The sequence below is a fragment of the Cyrtonyx montezumae genome, unplaced genomic scaffold, assembly GCF_038088225.1.
Source record: "Cyrtonyx montezumae isolate F1298 unplaced genomic scaffold, pur_monq_1.0 scaffold_18, whole genome shotgun sequence".
Classification (NCBI taxonomy): Eukaryota; Metazoa; Chordata; class Aves; order Galliformes; family Odontophoridae; genus Cyrtonyx; species Cyrtonyx montezumae.
In genome coordinates this window covers 12,778,646-12,796,990 of record NW_027071914.1, presented here as the reverse complement: position 1 = coordinate 12,796,990, position 18,345 = coordinate 12,778,646, and the positions used below count along the sequence as shown (strand labels likewise).

At 46.2% G+C, this 18,345-nt stretch overlaps 1 protein-coding gene across 2 annotated transcripts; it reads left to right on the top strand.

Moving 5' to 3' along the window:
- Window positions 1-1,942: 1,942 nt before the first annotated feature.
- Window positions 1,943-17,857, top strand: HMGXB3 (HMG-box containing 3). Of its 2 annotated transcripts, none has more exons than XM_065734748.1 (19): window positions 1,943-2,088; window positions 2,477-2,651; window positions 3,059-3,619; window positions 4,211-4,309; window positions 5,688-5,819; window positions 8,138-8,550; window positions 8,916-9,091; window positions 9,403-9,500; window positions 10,008-10,106; window positions 10,352-10,501; window positions 12,079-12,380; window positions 13,447-13,574; window positions 13,975-14,106; window positions 14,386-14,570; window positions 15,177-15,396; window positions 15,477-15,610; window positions 16,000-16,116; window positions 16,509-16,718; window positions 17,101-17,857. In XM_065734748.1, the coding sequence occupies exons 1-19, from the start codon at window positions 1,943-1,945 to the stop codon at window positions 17,575-17,577; spliced, it is 3,954 nt and encodes a 1,317-aa protein (XP_065590820.1). In that variant the 3' UTR covers window positions 17,578-17,857. The 2 variants fall into 2 exon arrangements, with proteins under 2 accessions (XP_065590820.1, XP_065590819.1); XM_065734747.1 differs by having other exon boundaries at window positions 3,056-3,619.
- The last annotated feature ends 488 nt before the right edge of the window (window positions 17,858-18,345 follow it).

The window sequence follows — 18,345 nt, the reverse complement described above, 5'->3', positions numbered from 1 at the left end:
CAGATGTGAGAGCTGCAGGTGGATAAGAGTAATAATAATGTGCTACAATATCTCATTTGTCTAAGCAGACTCTGAAATCAGTTGTCTCTGAAGTCAACTCAAGATGAAGTACTGGTACCTGCTGTAGTTCAGTGCAGCTGGGTGTCTTTAGAACTCCTTCAAAACAGCCCTTGTACTTTATCAGTGAAACTAATCGGGAGTTTAATCTCCAGTCCTTAATTTCTCAAGGTAATGGTGCACAGGGTGCCCTGGTGGCAGAATGCTGTTTCCCCCTGCAGCAGTGGGCACTCCTTTGGAACTCAGGCTCACAACACATGTGGCTGCACAGCAGCTTCCTCTGTTCCTCACAGTACTATTGCAGCACAGTTACAACAATTCACGTGCTGATAATATCGCTTTTCTGAGATGAAGCTGTGTGTCCATGGAAGAGTCAAAATGCCCAAGTTAGGAAGCAGTTTGAGTTTCTAATTCAACCGACAAGACACACACAGTGAGAAGCTCCTCTATGAAGAGCAAGGCAAGCACGGCTGCTTTCCTTCACGCTTTTTCTCTTATTTATTTATTTTTCCAGTTCATTGGTCCTGTGAAGCCAAGCAGCCTCTTCTTTCAAAAATTTGGCTAGGTAATAACTCCAACAAAGCTCCAGCGGCCGCTTATTGATCTGGATTAAAATACAGAGCTTTGGAAAAGTACCGGTTTGGATTAAGCTGCCCAGTGTTTGACACAGAACAGACAATTTGCCACCAGTTATCACACATAAACACGAGCAGACCACATAAATGGTTGCAGAACATCAGGAAGATAAATAACCAGTTGCAGATTGAATACTGGCTGCCATATCACTACTTTGCGGGCTTTACTAATGACTTACTAGACAAGAGGAGCCCGTATTCTCTGAAATCTAAGGCAGAAGACAGATGTGGTTTACATTTCTCTAAAGTTAGAACTCATGATGTGAAACACAGAAATAGATGTGCACAGAAAAAAAATAAAAAGAAGTGTAATAAAAAAAATGTGTTGGAACAATAGCTGCATGATAGCTGTGGAGCCAGGAGTTGGACTCAGTGATTGTAGGGGGCTCTTCCAACTTGGGATGCTCTATAATATACTGTATGTTCTATACAATAACACTTTTCCAAATGTTGGAAGAGGAGGGTGAGTGCTTACAGCCCTATAAGGCTATTTGTTCCCTGGAGAGTGAAACGCTTATTTCTCAGCGCTCATGAAAAGCAAGAAAACAACTGCGTCGGGTGCACACCGACCTCTCTTCAAATCCGAAGGAGAAACACTGCTAGAGTAACGCCGGGACCCGAAGATCCCACGGGAGGTCGGTGTGGGGGCTGTCCCACGTGACCGCCGCCCGCCAAACCCCAACCCGACAGACACCGACCCCGCCCCCTCTCCCCGCGACCCGGAAGCGGTTCCCGCAGCACTTCCGGTGGCGCCGGGTGGCCGCGGAGCCCCCCGGGCGGCCCGGCATGCGCGGCCTGCCCTCCCCGCCCCCACCCCGGCCCACAGCTCCGCCGCTTCCCGCCCCGCTCCGCTGCACCCCGGCTGGGATGTGACCGCCGCTGCGTCCCGGTGAGTGGCCGCGGAGCCGAGGCCTCGTGCCGCTGGGCCCCGGGGTGGGCTCCGCGCTGCTCGTGTCGCTGCCTGCCCCCCCCTGCTGGCACCTGGGGATGGGGCTCCTCCTGCGGTCAGAGCTGTTCTGGAGGTTCCCGGGGCGCTGCAGTGCGTCGAGCTGCACAGAGCTCTGTCAAAGGCGCGATCTTGTGAAAGTGGACGAGATGCTAACGTGTCATTATCTTAATTAATTAACGTCAACCCCGCCGGTGACGCTGTAATTTTGCAAGGGTGATAATGGGCAGTCTGTGCGCGTAGGAAAGTTCTGTAGCTTGGGGAATGCCTAACACAAAGTGCATGTCAGTTCTGTGTCTTAGCAATGGAGGCTCCGTATGATGGCACTGAAGTAACTGTGGTCATGGAGGAAATAGAGGACACCTACACTTACACATCACCGGTGCCTTCCAAGAAGAAAAAGAAATACGAAAGTCCTGGGGATCATGGAGAAAAAGCCAAAAAGCCCAGGTGAGTTCCTTCTGTCTTCATTTCTTTTTGATCTTGAGTTGGGGACAGTTTTTTTTTTATCAGTTGATACCAGTAAACTTCGCAACACACTTGGAACATGTCAGTGTAGAACATGTGTAAGGAGGCACCCCTGGGCTCCCGCAGGCACGCCTTCATGAGTGCCGCCATTGCTTCTTCTTAAGTCTGAATAATCTGACGTAGAGTCTTGCTCCTTCTTGCAGAGGTTCTCTTCAGAATCTTCATTTGGTTTTAAAAATGCATTTACAAGTAGAAACGAACCTAATGTGCTTATAGTTTGACCTTGAACCAGCAGAAAAACTTATGCTTTTCTTTTCATAAGTAGTCGCTGTAGAATGATGTTAATGTTTCAGTCTCTGTTGCATTTCAGATCTGCCTACCTCCTCTACTATTATGATATTTACCTGAAAGTGCAGCAAGAGCTTCCCCACCTCCCTCAATCTGAAATCAACAAAAAGATCAGTGAGAGCTGGAGGCTGCTCAGCGTGGCTGAAAAAAGCTATTACTTGGAGAAAGCCAAGCTGGAGAAAGAGGGACTGGACCCAGTAAGTCACCTTCTCTGTCATTCTTTGCCACGTGTAGGGAGAGGCCAATGGCTTTATTTGTTTTGGTACTTAAATGCTTACTTCTCACTGTGGAGAATTGTTTAATAGCAGATTGCAGTTTGTATTTCTGTTTTGGACTGCCTGTGTGGAAGCAGTGTGTGAGGCAGTGGGTTTATCTTGCTTTTGCCTTCTCTTCAGTCAAGGTATGCCATCAGTGTGATTGATGGTGAAGTGGATGATAAAACGAGGGCTGGGAAGGACTCTGGGCTGTCACATGGAGAACTCCCTAGCAGAAGACTTGAGGGAGCCATTTGAGTTTTAAGCACTAAAATACTCGAGCAGGACTGAGAACAGAATCCCTTTTTTTCCTCTCATCCATTTGTTTCCTCCTCTGTTTTTGCCAGCAGAACTCCAAGGTGTCCTCTCGAACTACGGTCGTTGCAGACATCCCAGGTTTCCGCAAGATTCTTCCTCGCTCAGATTATATCATTATTCCCAAAACCACTCTCCAAGAGGACAGGAGCAGGCAGTCACTGGAGCTGCACGTGACGCAGGGTCAGGCAGCACCTGAAGGGACAGCTGCTGCCAATACCAACAGTGTCTCCCGTGACACTGTGCAGAATGTCCTTCCTGTGGACTCGAGCCACGTCAGCATTTCTGAGCAGTGCATTGCCATCGAAGGGCTGTCAGAAGAGAATGCTTCCTTCAGTCAGGCAGAGGCCGTGGAAGAAGTGGTGGCATCGGAGGTGCTCTCTCACTGTGCTGGGCCTGTGACAGATAAAGTGGCTGGAGACGTGCTCTTGGACGAGGCTTCTTTGGAAATAGAAGGGCAGCCATTCCAGACAACTCGGGTTGTTATTGAGGAGACTCTAGTCAGTGGCTCTGCAGACATCTCCAACGGGAGCATCGCTGTGGCCCGGCCTCAGGTTTCCGATGGTGTGTCTGTGGTGACTGTGGTGACTGGGAGGGTGAGTTACTCTAGTGATGCTCTGAATCCTGTCAGCTTCTCACCAGGAACGCCTGACCGCTGTTTGTATCATGTTTTACTTGAGTTCTTGGTGCCTGCAGGAGGTCCTGTATTCCTCAGTAGTGTGGCAAGGAGCAGCTTTTCTAACTCAGCGTTTACTGCATCTCTGCCTGAAGGCTCTCTGCTCCGTGCTGCTATCACTCACTTTTTGAGATGTAGAAGACTGATTTTTTTAATAAACTACTTACTTTAACTGTACCTGAGGTGGCTTCCATGGTGGTATTACAGGCTGTTTTCTTGGTTGCAGAGAAAAGGTAGTCTGTTTAATTTGAGGTGATAGGGACCTGTTACAGAAAATGTTATTCTGTGAAGTTCTGGGTCTGCTGATTTCAACAGTTTCAAGGTGTAAAGAAATAATTTACAGAGGAGAGGGTAAGGCAGTTGCACTTGAAATGGTCACTTTTTTTCCCTTGCTTTCTGGTCTCATATTTCCTCCATGTGTACATTCAATTGTAGTGTTTGTGAAAGGGTGGGACACAGACCACCTTGTATCTTGTTTTCTGCATGTAATTTCCCTTTGACTTCATTTTAGGATACTGAAGAGAGCACCTCTTCCACACCTGCTACACAGTTCATTATGTTACCTTTGCCAGCTCATTCTGTTGTGGAGAACCCAACATCAATTAAACTGGTAAGAAACTCAGTCTTATATCTGTACCTTGAAGTACCATACATTTCTGTGGGGTTGCCTTCTGCTAGAGCAGGAGAGGTTTGATCAGAATGCAATTTGAAGTCGTCACATCAGTTCATTTCTTATCACTGGCTTTGTGCCTTGTGCAGGCAGATGGAGGTTTCCAATCTCCCAGAGTGTTTTATAGTTCAGTTGCCTTCATCCTCAAGTTCTCAGGAGCATACAGAGTACATAATGCTATCGTAACCCATCTGGTCAACTGCAGTTTCTGAGAGCAAAAGCCTGCTCTTGTGACAGGAACATGTGAGTTCCCTGGTCATTTGGGTGGCTGTCAGTTTGGCCATGTGATGGGAGAGGAACAGTGACCCAAGGTTTCAAAAACTCATTTAAAAAAGTGTTTGGATTATTGCACAGGGAAGAGCAGTGTTATTTCCATAATTTTGTCCCTCTACCCACCTGTATTTTTGTAGCCACTGGGAAACTCCATGGTGTAGTCAGCACAGCAGCTCCTTGTGTTGTATAAGTTCCTATTTTCTTGCTTCCCTGTGCTTCTAGAAGGTGAAACATTGCAGATACTTGTAGAAGAGCCTAGTATGATGTTTGCCCAAGTGTCTCAGAGAAGGTGGAGATACCTCAGGGATCTGTTCCTGAGAAGCACCTTGCTTAAATGGTCTGTTTCCCTGAATGGCAGCACTTGCATTTCTAGGAAAAAGACCTAGTTACAGACTGACAGCACAACAGCTCCCTCCAGAGTGGCAGTAGGGAATCCTGAAAAATGATGTGCTGACAAACTCCACGCATAGATTTAGTGTTCTTGGCAAAAATGAAAGACCCTGGTTGAGTTGTCTTTGTAAATAGTGCCTAGTGGTGCTCTTGGTATTACAAAAGCTTATAGTGAGCGACAGTAAAGCACCAGGGAGTATTGTAGCACCACATACAGCAGCAGATTACCTTCCTGATGAAAGCTGTCTCCACATCATGAACACTTACTGTCTTCAAACACTGTCAGTCCAATGTGAGTGCATCTTGTCTGACTGTGGCCTGCTGTTTAAATCATTTCTGTACCATTATGACTCCCAAATTCATTGTTGGAAATGCAAGGTTTGCTTCACCTATGGGTTATCTGCTTACCTCTGCTCTGAAAGTTAATCAAAATTCTGCTAACACTGAACACTTCTGTATGGACAGTACGCTTAACACAGCATAATTACGGTGCTGGGTCACTGACAAATGCTGGCTGATCATAACATGAGGAATTCTGAAGAGCAGGCCATTCACTAGATAATGTTTGTAAAGTGCTTCATAGCAAAGAGAGCTATGTGCACAGCTCAGTGTCTTTTGAACTCTGTAGAGAAATTCTTGACAACTCTTGTTTCAGACAACCACCTATACTCGCAGGGGACACGGAAATTGTACCAATCCTCGCTGTTCTTTCACTTATGTCACCAGGCATAAGCCACCAAAATGCCCCAAATGTGGAAACTTCCTTGGAGGGAAATGGATCCCAAAGGTAAATTTGCTTATCCTTCTTTTTGATTTCAGACAAAAACTGCTGTTTTTGTGAACGCCTCTAGTATTTCTAGACCTGTAAATCTAGTACAGGAGGTCAGACATGCCAGAACTGATCCATGCACTTGTGTTCCAATGCTTGTAACTGAAGCAAGCCACCACTACAGAGAGCATAAAGCTAAAGTGAGACTGAACCAGAATCACCTCACTCTGGTGAAAGATACCACTTGTAATGGCATCAATTAGCATAGATGGAGCTAGGCTTGTTGACACTGACTTACCCATTGAGAGACAAATTCTTCTGACTCCCTGTCTGCACTGTAGTTCTGTGACTAGAAGGTATTGTCCTTCCTATATATATACACTGTCCTTCCTATTGCAGCCCTTACTAAGCTCAGAAACTTGACTGAAACGCTTTCCTATGGCTCTACTTTTGAAGTTATTCTACAAATTGAGATCTTGTGCTGATCCTTCAGCCTCGTTACAGCAACAGGAAAAAAAATAAAAACCACATCTGAGATGCAGTAAGTGTGTGATCATTTGTGTGCCAGGTGATAGTTACTCCAGGGGCAGCTGAAATGCTGCTGTGTATCATTGGTTCACAGCTGTGTGATCATTGATGATCCTCTGGTGTTTAGCTGGAAGGTTTCTAGAGGTTGACAGAGTTGTGCTCAGTTATTGAATGGAAAAGTATTTCCCCACATGATATCCAAGTTGCTGGCATCTCTTCTAGCCACACTTTTAAGTACTTGCTCCTTAAACCTTGGCAGTGTAAGCATAATTACACAGCTCTTTCCAGAGGTTCAATACATCATCCTGAATTAAGACCCCTTAGTCCCAAGTTTAAGGATATGCTCAGTGTAAAAACTTGCATGGCTTTCTATGAGTTTGTCCTGATCTTGCTTTGTTTTATAACACAATGAAAAGCACAGCAGTGAAGCAAAGTCCTAGGCTGTAGCAAATGAGGACTTGCTCAAATGCAACAGCTAAGGCCATAGAAATAAAGAAAATAGTCTGCTTACCTTCAGAAGGCCTCAGGTACACACAGATCTCCACCAAGATCCCCTTGTCTCCACTGCCAACCCTTAAATGAGGTCTGGGAAGGGGTGGATCCTGGCTCCAGCCCTTCTGGTCACTCAGGAACATTGTATGCACCTGAGCTCCCCTGGGTTGGCCCTGCCCCCCCACCAGGTGCTCCATCTTCAAGCCATGACTTAGCATTTGTGAAGTCAGCACATCTGTGAAGTTTTTAGGGACTGTTCTTCAGACAGATTACAAACTCTGTAGTGTCTGAGCTGATGGCCGGGCTTCCCATGTGCTAGGAAACAAACAGTGATGACAGTTTATTATCTTTGGTGCTGTAAACATGCTGAAGAGAATAGGTGGCTAACTGCAAAAACATGTTTCTGCCTCAATATGTTATGCCTGTTGTGTTAAATCCTACACTGATTAGAAGTGAGATGAGGGAAGTCTTCCTTCTCTTTTTCAGTTTTATTCTGCTCTTCTGGGAACATGTTTGTGTAAACAGTTCCACTTACAGTGTCATATCTTGGAGAAAAGTATGCATCAGCATTTTTTTCTTAGACTGGTAATAACATCAGTAAAATAGAAACTAAACGTATACACACTTTCCTGTTCCTTAGATAAAAGATTAGGTTAGAAGACTTCTGTTTGTAAAAACCTGACATGTTCTCCTGAGCATGGCCTCTGCAGAAAGCTTGGAATCCATACGTTTATCATGCCAAACACTCTTGACTCTATTTCTCTGATAGCATTTGTGGATTGCCAGCTCAGTGCTCCATCTTCATTGACCCCAGCACATGACTTCTGTAGCTTTAATCTTGAAGATAAAGCTTCACTTAAAATTGAAAATCTTTCCTGTGTAATTCTGTGTTTCCTGACTCCCTCAGATGCATGCTTTTCTGTACTACAGTGCAATTCCAAGCTGCTTGTTCTGTGTCTAGGGACCTTTTAGCTCTCCAGCAGCATGGAAGAACAGGCAGCATAAGAGAGCTGAAGGTAGGAGAGGAGAGCGTGCCAGGTGGATGTGTGGTATCAATGCTAATGGTGATATCTGAGAGAGTTTAAGGATGATTCGTTTTTCAAGTGTCTAAAAATAAAACTAGGGGCTCGACAGAATATTAAGAGGGACTTTCCAATTGTAAAATATATTATTTGTGATTCATTGCTCAGGCACTCCTGATATTACTGTTTTGATCCAGCATTGGATAGGGCACGGACAAACCAGATTGTGTGAAGGGACCCTGCTTACCCACAAAAGCTTAAACCTCTGAAACGTGATCATCTCTTCGTTTCCAGGAAAAGCAACCAAAAAGCAAACCTGAGCCTAATTCAAGCACTTCTCTGAAAACCCCCTCAGCTAAAAGAGGTCAGCAGTCAGCGTTCTCAGAACCAGCAGCTGTTGGTGAGAGTACCTCCAAGTGTGCCCTGGAAAGCTCTGAAGCTGTCAGCCAGCTGCTGAGTGCTGTGCCTGATGGGGGGCAGATGGAGGAGACCGAGTGGGAGGAAGTAATCATCTCCGACGCTCACATTCTTGCAAACAATGTGCTTGCTGAAGATGGAGGGAGTGCTGCTGGAGTGACACTGGGTCAAGGGAGCCAACTGCGAGGAGACTCTTCTGCAGAGCAGGCAGAAAAAGACAGCACAGGGCTGGGGATGCCGCCGTCTTCTGAGGTGCTGAGTCCAAGTGCCTCTGCAAAAAAGCCTGTGGTGTGAGTCAGTTTTCCATACGTTCAGGAGCGTGTGATGTGTGTCGTGTATTGATGGGGCTAATCCAAGAAGTGCAAGGCTGTTGGCAGTGCTTTGTACGAGACCCATTCTGTGTTCCGTCTGCTTTCTGCCAGTTCAGGATTGTTCCTTTGAGATGGTTTCGTCCATCAAAGCTATTTTTTTCTTTTAAGTGACAGTTAAATTGTTGTAGTAGTCTCAGGGCAGGTGTATCTTGAGCGCTATTTTCCTTTCTACTACAACAGCAATCGTGATAGTGCTAATAAAGCACAGCTCAAGAAAGAGACGAAAATTGAGGGTGAGAAGGAAGCCGTGGAATTTTTTTCCAATTGTAGCTCTTGTCTTTTAGAATTGATGCTCCAGCTGCTGCACACAAAGGGCAAGAAGTAAAGAGTAAACCAAGACCGAAGCCCTCCTTGCTGGCTGCAGCAAGGCCCATGCGAGCAATTCTGCCCGCACCAGCCAGCGTGGGGAGAGAAGCCAGCACTGAGCAGGCTAGCAAGAGGCAGGCGTTTGCGAATACTGGTAAAATCCTGGGTCTCTGGTATGCTTTGGGAGTGATTGTCTTTCCTCACCATATTGAAGTGGTCTTTGTCAAATAATAAGACATGTCTGAAGGGAGACAGTGAGCTATCCTAGGTAAAAAAAAAAAAAATTCCCTCTGTTTCTTTCTAACCAGGAGGGCAGGTGTATGGTGCATGAAACACCTGCTTGGATCATTTCCAGTTCAGAGGAAAAAATCTCATGTGGCTGTGGTGTCATTCACCAAAGATGTCAGAGCAAAACAGGGCCCGCTTTCCCATATCTAACCTGCTGTGCTCTTTTCCTTCTTCAAGACAAACATCCTCCTGTGAGAACGTCAGGCTTGAAGCCCAGTACACTGAAGCAATTGGGCCAGTCAGTTCTGCAGCCACCGAGTGCTGAGGAGCGAAAGGTACCTATGGCTTGTTCTTCAAATGCACGTTCTTTTCTTTGGGATCTTTTTCCCCAGGCAAGGGATCTGACCTGACAGATGGGAAATAGAATATGACAGTGTAGCAGCCTCATGATGGTGGAATCTGTGGCTGGTTTTTATGAGGTGGCTTTGAAGTGCTGTGAATTCAGTCTGGCTGAGACTAGGAACTGAGCTGCTGTTGCTATTGGATAATCCTTTGCTTGGTTGCTTTGATAATCTGAAATGTAATACTGACCTTATCCTGAGGGAGTCTGTGAAAGATGATTGAGTAAAGAAGCAAAGCTTGCAAATATGCTCAAATATTTCCGTTTGAATTTTAAAGCCTTGGTATGCAAAACAGTGTTTTGTAATCCACTGATATTAATGAACGTTTTCAGATTTCTTGAAGGCGGGGAGGGGAATAAAAAGGTAATATGTGTTTGCTTACAGGATGTGAGTGTTCTGTTGTAGGTATCTTACAGGTGTTTTTTTCTGCTTTCACTCCAGCTCCACAGTCCTTTGACCAACAGGGCATCACAGGTTAAAGTAGTGGAGGTCAAACCAGACGTCTTCCCTTCCTACAAGTACAGCTGCACTGTAACTTTGGTGAGAATCTTTCAGATGGTCTGAGTTAATGCTGTGGGATTTGTTATCTCTGGGATGAGGCCACACTCTTCAACCCAAAGCTGTTGGCTGCCAGCTATAAGATTATGTACAAAGTGATAGGGCCCATTGCATAACTTTCACACTAGGTGCTGGGGACAAGCATATAATATTCAAGCAAACTGTTCTACAGTCTTGTTAGGATCTAAGAGTCAGGGTCAGCAAATGTGATTTTTATGTCATTCCAGGATTTGGGATTGGCAACGTCACGTGGCAGAGGGAAATGCAAGAACCCATCTTGTAGTTACGTGTATACAAACAGGCACAAGCCACGAATCTGCCCAAAATGTGGCTATAATCTTGCCAAAGACAGAGCTGAGAAAACAGGAAAATCTCTGGTAAGGTTTGATCTTTCGAAGGCATGTTGTGGAGTGGATGAGGAAGTTTGCAAGTTCCCGTGAGAATGCGTTAATTTTTTTCCCCCCATTTGGTAAGTCTGTTTCTAACAGGGTAATGTACTACTGAAACAGTTGTGATGATGGCTTTTCCTGTTCAGCTTCTGCAGCAATGCTGCTTCAGGCTCACACTGAGACTGACAGCACTCCGTTCTACCACTGGATGTCTCTGTAGCTTAAAAATGTTTACAACACATTGGTACGTGCTTGGGAAACCATCCCTGAAGTCACAGTTGTGTCAGCTTAGTGGAAGTTCAGACTTCATCAAAAAACTCCCAAGCGTGGTCTGCTTTGTGAGCAGTTTGTGCCAAATGTACATGTTGTAATAGAGCTTCCTATTTTTAGGGGTCTGTAGTGCAGCTTTACTTCCAGCCTGCATTTATTTCTGGGTGTAGTATTGGTTTCTTTCTGTTCTGGGAAGATGTTGTTCAAGATGCTCTTGTACACAGGTGTAAATAGTGACTTATTGGCTTTGTTTGTTTTTGTGGGTTTGGTTTTTTTTCTGCATTTGAAGTTTCAAAATTTGGCTTTTCTCACAGAGAGTTGTTATGTTAAAAGCCAGCATTTTAGTCTGCATGATGATTTGACTCTTCCACTTCTTATAAAGCCTGTTCTGGAGACTGTAACTTTATGCATTGTTTAAAACCAAACAAAAAAAGCAAAAGAAAACCCCCAAAACCCAACAAACTGAAGTGGCCTGTGTGAAACCCACGCATAAGCAGATGTGTAAGGAACAGCAGCACACTTAGCTCAGCCTGTGTTCTGTGAGGCATGTGGCTTGTCTCTTCCTCATTTATTTTGTGTTTTTTTTTTCTCTTTAACTTTCTGCTTTAGTTGTGCTCAGTGTTTCAGTTGCATGGCTCAGTGTTATCTCTGTGCTTTTGGACCAGTTGTTTATCAGACCAGACAGGAAGACAGGTTGAAGTCAGGCAGAAAGGTTGGTGTGATTAAAGTCGACCAGTCCGTTTGTGTTCTCTGAGTCACCTAGAGTTTGATCCTGTGGCTGTGCTTTTGACTTGGTAGGGGGCATTTGTCTGAGGGAAAGGACTGCAGCAGACTGGGTGGAATTGATCAGTGTGCAGCACTTGGTTCCTGTGTAACACTTCTCTGGCTTCTGTGGCAGTGTGCAGACTGCTGTAGCATGGTATGGAGGAAAATGTGGCTGACAGCTGTGGAGACAGGTGGTGATATTTGACAGGAGTAATGAGGGGTTTGTTTCCCTGTTGATGGTTGGCCTCGCCGTCCCAATCCTGAGTCCCTGCAGTAGGTTTAGTGCTAAGCCTGGGATGAGCTGATGGTACAACAGGAGCTCCCCAAAAGGCCGTGCTGTAGTGAAGTGTTTTGGGTGAAGTAACTTAGGCCTGAAACTACTATCTGTGGTCAGTGGAGTGCAGTGGAGTAGAAGTCAAGTCATCTGGGAACAAAGGTCACTGTGCTGCTGCCACCTTTTGTGACTTCTCTGGGCTTCCTATTTCATCCCTACGCTTGCCTAGTTGAAATGTATTCTGTGTGCTTTCTAGGAGGCCAGTCCAGGTCAGCCTGATGTGCTGAACACCAGTGAGCCCCTAACCCCATCCCAGAGGGAGATCCAGCGTCAATCCACCCTCCAATTGCTGCGCAAAGTAATGCAGATCCCAGAGAACGAATCGGAGCTGGCTGAGGTCTTCACGCTCATCCACGACCTGAACAGCTCTCGGCTCATCCTGTCCAACGTGAGTGAGGAGGCAGTCACCATAGAGCAGACCTCCTGGTCAAACTACTACGAGTCTCCATCTGCACAGTGCCTCCTCTGTAACAGCCCTCTGTTCAAAGGGGGACAGAAGTAAGATTCTCTTTTAGACTTGTGACTCTTTCAACCCTGTGCTGATGTTCTCTGTTACCAGTATGCATGAAATAATGTTTGCTGGAACTCCAGTACTGAAGCTGTTGTAAGTAGCTTCCTGTCTGTGGGAAGGGCTTCTCTGGGTAACTCCAAGCTGTTTCTGTTTCTCTTGTAGTGTTCACTTTGTCTTGGTTGCTATTACAGCAGGGGAGCTTCATCAAAGTGTGACTGCTAAAGTCTAGATGTAAATTTTTCTTTTGGAATGAAGTCTTCATTACTCATCCCCTCTTTGTTTCCCATTCTGATGTTTTGAGGCTGACAGGCAAAACTGTGGGATTATAGATGCGTGTGATGTGATTTCCCTTTTTCTTTCTCTTCTCAGTCTGAGTGTTTGCAGTGTGGATCATTTTGCTTATGATGTTTCCATTCTTTTTATAGCCTAGCATGGGCTTGAGCGAAGCCTTTCTTGGAGCCAGTACCCAAACTGAAACCTGGAAGACTCTCTGCAGCTACCAATGCATAGGCTAGATTGCCTTACCTAGTTCTGTTTAAAAGCCCACAGGATATCTCCTCCCTGCCTGCATTCAACTGCTGCCAGTGGAAGGGAGCTAGCTTTCAATTTAATTCCTATTTTCTTGGGTGGACAGCTGCATTTCTGCCACTAGGGTGCAACTGGCATTTGAGCTCTGCAGTCTGAGCTCCTCCCTTGGATCTCTGCGATAAGGGAATGGGCTTTTCTGAATCTTTCTGGAACAACCTTGGGCAGAACTTGTTCCTAGTGTCTGTTTGCAGCTCTGTGGCAGCATCTCGGGGCAGCTGGGGCTGTATGTTTTCTACATCTCTCCAATCCTATGCACTCAATTCGTGGAGCTGTAAGTGCTGTGTAAAGAATGTGAACAGTGACCTGACTGCCAGGGAAATCTATTTAAAAATTAAAATTTTCTGTCTGTTGTGAATTTATGTGAACTGGTTGAGAATGACACGAGTGGACCGATCTGTTACTGCAGAGCTGGACTGAAAAACTTGTTGGCCTAACTCTGATCTGTCTTTTGCTTGTCTGTTACAGTTCCCTTGCTGGTCCTCAGGAGTGCTGGCTGCTGACAGCTAATAGATTACAGGTGGTTACAGCTCAGGTCAAAGTGTGCTTGAACCTGCAGTGTCTGGCTCTCCACAGCTTCACTGATATTTACACAGGTAGGAAAAGAAGGAATGCAGAAGCTTACAGCATGAGTGCAGACTGACACCACCAGGAGCCTTGGGGCTGTGTCAGTGCATTGTCTGCACATAAAAGCCTCTAATGTGCCCCCACTGTATTGAATGTTATTATTTTTTACTTGAATTACTCTCCTGTTTCTGTAAGCAAACCTGTATTTATGTGAATACATACTCTGGGGATGCCTGGCTTCACTGTTGTAGATCCCCTCTGTCTAAGTGGTAAATGCTGGGAACAGCTCTGTAATCGCTATCCAGCTGTTTCCATTGGTCCTCGGAGCTGTACCTGTATGAGTGTTTGTGTATCAGTAAGAGAGGAGCGTATTTCACTGTGAGGGACATCTGGAACCATACAGGCAATAACTGTCTGTTTTAACTGCAGGCCTTTTCAATGTGGGTAACAAGTTGCTAGTGAGCCTGGATCTCCTGTTTGCAATCCGGAACTACATCAAACTTGGAGAGGATCCCAGGGTGGCTGTTAGCAATATTCTCAACTCTGTTCAGGAGCAAACTGGTGAGTTTTCCCCCTTCTTTTTTTTTTTTTTTTGCCATAACACACTAAATTCTGTGACCTGTTCAAGTCTGTCAAGTTGTAAAAAGGGAAAACCCACCTCTTCTGGTATGGTAGGTTTCTGTTAAATCACTTCCTAAACCCAGCAGTACCTCTGTGACCAGTTCTCCTTAGCATTTCTCTGGAGGACAGGTTTGTTTTTCTCCTGCGTAGGAGAGTTCTACTACCTCTCTGCTGACTTTAGGAAGTGAAAGCTGGAACGGTGGCATGTTCTCCTTTCAGAAAAAAGCCTGAGCCCAGATGAGCAGGTTCAGCTCCAGGAACTGCTGTGCAATGGCTACTGGGCCTTTGAATGCCTCACTGTCCGGGATTACAATGATATGATCTGTGGAATCTGTGGCATAGCCCCCAAGGTGGAAATAGCCCAGAGGAACGTAGAAAATGTCCTGGCACTGAAAAACATAGAGGTAAGCTTTTCAGGCACTTTGCATCCTGTTCATGTTCAAAGCAAATTGTAAAGAGTTTTGCTGAGTCTGGTCTTTGCAATGCACAATAATTACATGAAGTCTTTGTGAGCAGTTTTCTGCTGATGCTTGGCAAGAGGATGTGGCTGGAATGGTGATGTCTGCACTTCCTCTTAGAGCTGTTTGGAGAAAACAAAATCTTTGGTGCCTGGACCACAGCTTTAGTCCAGCAGCCTGACAGTAGGGACCTTGGATGAAATTTGCTGGATTTGGCCTTCTTCCTGTGATACAAAGTAATATATATATTTTTTAACTTTTTTTTCCCCCCAGCAGCAGTTTCCTGGAGCTGCTGTCTTCCCAAATGGAGAAAAGTGCCCTTGTAGCACTATACAGCACATCTGGTTTTATGTCAAATAAATGGTTTTGACTTTCACCCAAGGAAAAGTGATTGTGGGGAGCTCCAGGACAGGAAAGGAGCCTGATGTCATCCTGCTGTACTTGGGATGACCACTCTTCTGGGTAGTCTTTGTGCCCTGAGCGAGTCTGGCCCAAACTACCAGATGAGCTGTGGTTGTTGGTTTAACCAGTTTGTTTTATTGCTCTTTCTAGTTTACTTGGCCAGAATTCTTGGCATCAAGTGAAGTGAATGTGGAAGACTTCTGGTCCACAATGGAGACAGAGGTGATTGAGCAGGTGGCTTTTCCTTCTAGCATCCCCATCACAAAGTTTGATGCTTCTATTGTTGCTCCTTTCTTCCCTCCGTTGATGAGAGGAGCAGTGGTCATCAATACTGAGAAGGACAAGAACGTGGATGCACAGCCAGTGCCAGGTAACGGCTGAGGTGCTCATTAGGAACTTGATGTGAAGATGATTTCCCTTCCTGAGAACGAATGTTTCCTGCTTTTGCAGGTAATGGGAGTGCCTTGGTGAGGCTCCTTCAGGAAGAAACCTTCAGGCTTGAGCTGATAAGCTCTTACAGTGAGGAAGAGCTGCGGAGCTTTTTGACACAGTGCAGCATCCCCTGGGAGGCCTCAGATACAAAGGTAATGGCTTGTTTGCCCATCACCAGTCTGCATGATTGGAGCCATTTGTCACTGCCTTTCCCTAAATTGCACTTGCCAGCTTAGATAATAAACTTCTTATCTGACTACCAGGGGCAGGAGCAGGTGCCTGCAGATTATAGGATTACTTACACATTGTAAAAGAAATCAAACTTTGGGGGCTGGAAAAAAAGAAGCTTGTAATTACCTTGTCACATATTCCACATCATGTAATTGCTTAACATCCTCGTGGTGCTGACTGGAATTAGGAAGTTATTGGACAGTGTGCAAATGAGCATTTGGAAGACCTTGTCTGCAGCCTGCTCCATCTTTGGGACCAGAGTCCAATAGTTTGTCATGTCCAGACTGTCTCTGGTGCCTGTTTTTTCTAGGACCAGCTCTGTTACTCCCTCCTGGCTCTCTATGACTTTGTGCAGAATGGGACAAGCATCAGGCAAACTTCTGCTCACCACACAGGAGGAAAAATCTACAAAGTCTGTCCACATCAGGTAAGGAATGCTGGAGTCATCAGCAGTTAACCCGAGTTACCAGTGTTCCCTTATTAAATAAAATCAGTAGAATGGGTCTCTCTGAGCCTCAGGCATGAAACGTGCTGCCTCAGGGGCCTGGAGGGCGAGCAGTCCTGCAGGAGATCCTCAGGCTGACCAGTGATGGGAAAGCTGTCAGCTGCTGCTGCTGAGGTAAAGTTCTGCACACCATAAAGTATTATGCACGATGATAAAGTGGTGATGTATGAGGAAACAATATCTTCAGAGAAAATTGCTGTCTGGTTACTATATTGTCTGGAATTACCTGCAAAGAAAATAGATTTATTTTTCTTCAGTTTCTATTAAGATTTCAGTTTTATTGCCCTGCTTTGTACTAATCCTTTTCTTTCCAGGTTGTTTGTGGCTCAAAGTACATAGTGAGAGGAGAAAATGCTCGGGATCACGTGGACCTGCTGGTTTCCTCACGTCACTGGCCTCCAGTGTATGTTGTCGACACGGCCTCTTCAGTGGCACTGTGTGCAGACGTGTACTGTCCTGACTTGACTTCCCAGCTGTGGGGCAAAAACCAAGGCTGCTTCTCTGACCCTATGGATCCTCCAGCGGTTAGTTATGTCCACCTGCAAAGATCTACAATGAAACTAATTTATATGTAGTGTATAGATACAGGGGGAGGTGCCCCGTAGCAGTTCAACTCACAAACTTTGGAGCATGTAGCTTGTTTTGAATCACTGCTCTCAAATTACTGCTATTACTTGAGGAGTGGGATAGGAAGAGGGCTCCTGGTGCCCTGGGATTGTCCTTAAGGGCATTATAGAACCAGCCACATTCATGCTAAGGGCATTATAGAACCAGCCACATTCGTGCCATTCAGGAGAAGCATGACTGAGGTTGTAGGTCTGATTGGGCTTCAGGTGAGTGGTAGTTTTATCTTCATCATGGGGAGGTTTGTTCTGGTTCTACCTGGTGTGTGTCTCTCCTTCCCAGTACGTCTCCTGCCCTGAACTGCTGGACCAGCACTACAGTGTAGACATGACTGTGGCTGAGCACTCGGTTCAGCACCCCGTCACCAAGTCAGCAGCACGCCGGATTGTTCACGCCGGATCGGAGCAGAACAGTCCCCACGATCCAACAGCTCAGCACCACTGCATCTCCCTGTGCCACGAGCTGCAGCCTTACAGCACCGCCATCGCTGCCATCGCTGGCAGCAGACCTAGCAGCATCCGCCAAAGGCCCATCACCTTTGAGAACGCCACCCACTATTACCTCTACAACCGCCTTATGGACTTCCTCAGCAGCAGGGAGATCGTGAACCGGCAGATCCAGGAGATCGTCCAGAGCTGCCAGCCTGGGGAGGTGGTGATTCGCGATGCTCTCTACCGGCTCGGAGTGGCACAGATTAAAACAGAAACAGAAGAGGATGAAGAGGAGAAGCAGGAAGATGATAAAGACGTTGCTGAGTAACAAACCGACTTGCTGGTTTCTCTTTCTGGCCGTGGGCTGGGCCAGCTTCTGCGAGGTTTGGGTGGCTGTCCGGCTCGAGAAGGTCTTTTTTACAGGTTGGAGGTGTGGTAGTGGTGGCTTTGAGTGCTGTTAATGACCAAAGAGCTGTGTGCTTCCAGAGTGTCACAAACGCTGCTGTGAGTGGGTCTGCCACGCTCCGTGCTGAAGGCTGCAGCTCCCTCCGAGGTGTGCAGCACACCCACTCTGAGCTGTGTGCAGCGATGCCCTCCCTGCAGTTGGCAGGTGGTGTTCTGGTAGCAGGGGGCATGCACGGTCAAGTTGCTTCATTCTGAATCTTGCTTGCTGACTTCTTTGTGCATATTGGTGGCAGGGCTTGAGGATGTGGGAGCAGGCACAAAAGGCAGATTCTTAGGAATTCTTCCCAAACTGTTCCAGACAGATTAGGTTAGGACACTAAGCTAGCTCCTGCTTGGAAGTCCTGCAGAGCTCTCACGCGTTGGTTTCAGAGAGTCCATGGCTGAAGAGGAGGAGCCATGCAGCTCTAAGGTGTCCTGTCTGAGAGCCTCCCTGGAGGCTGCAATCCTGAGCCCAGGATGGAGTGTACTTAGGCTGCTGAAGTTGCCTGGAATTATTTGCCCCCTCACATGAGCAGTAATAATTTAGAAGCTGAAACACATAGTGAAAAGCATTTGTACGTTAAGAGTGTACCTGTCAGGCCCTGGGGAACCAAGTTCACTAGGGGGCTGTATGAGGTGATAGCTGTGAAAA

What these genes read in the sequence shown, in the direction of transcription:
- HMGXB3 (XM_065734747.1), top strand. Translation starts at nt 1,943, where the DNA reads ATGGAGGCTCCGTATGATGGCACTGAAGTAACTGTGGTCATGGAGGAA. An exon ending in GAAAAAGCCAAAAAGCCCAG is followed by an intron (nt 2,089 to 2,476) that starts GTGAGTTCCTTC and finishes GTTGCATTTCAG; the next exon opens with ATCTGCCTACCTCCTCTACT. An exon ending in CTTCACTGATATTTACACAG is followed by an intron (nt 13,575 to 13,974) that starts GTAGGAAAAGAA and finishes TTTTAACTGCAG; the next exon opens with GCCTTTTCAATGTGGGTAAC.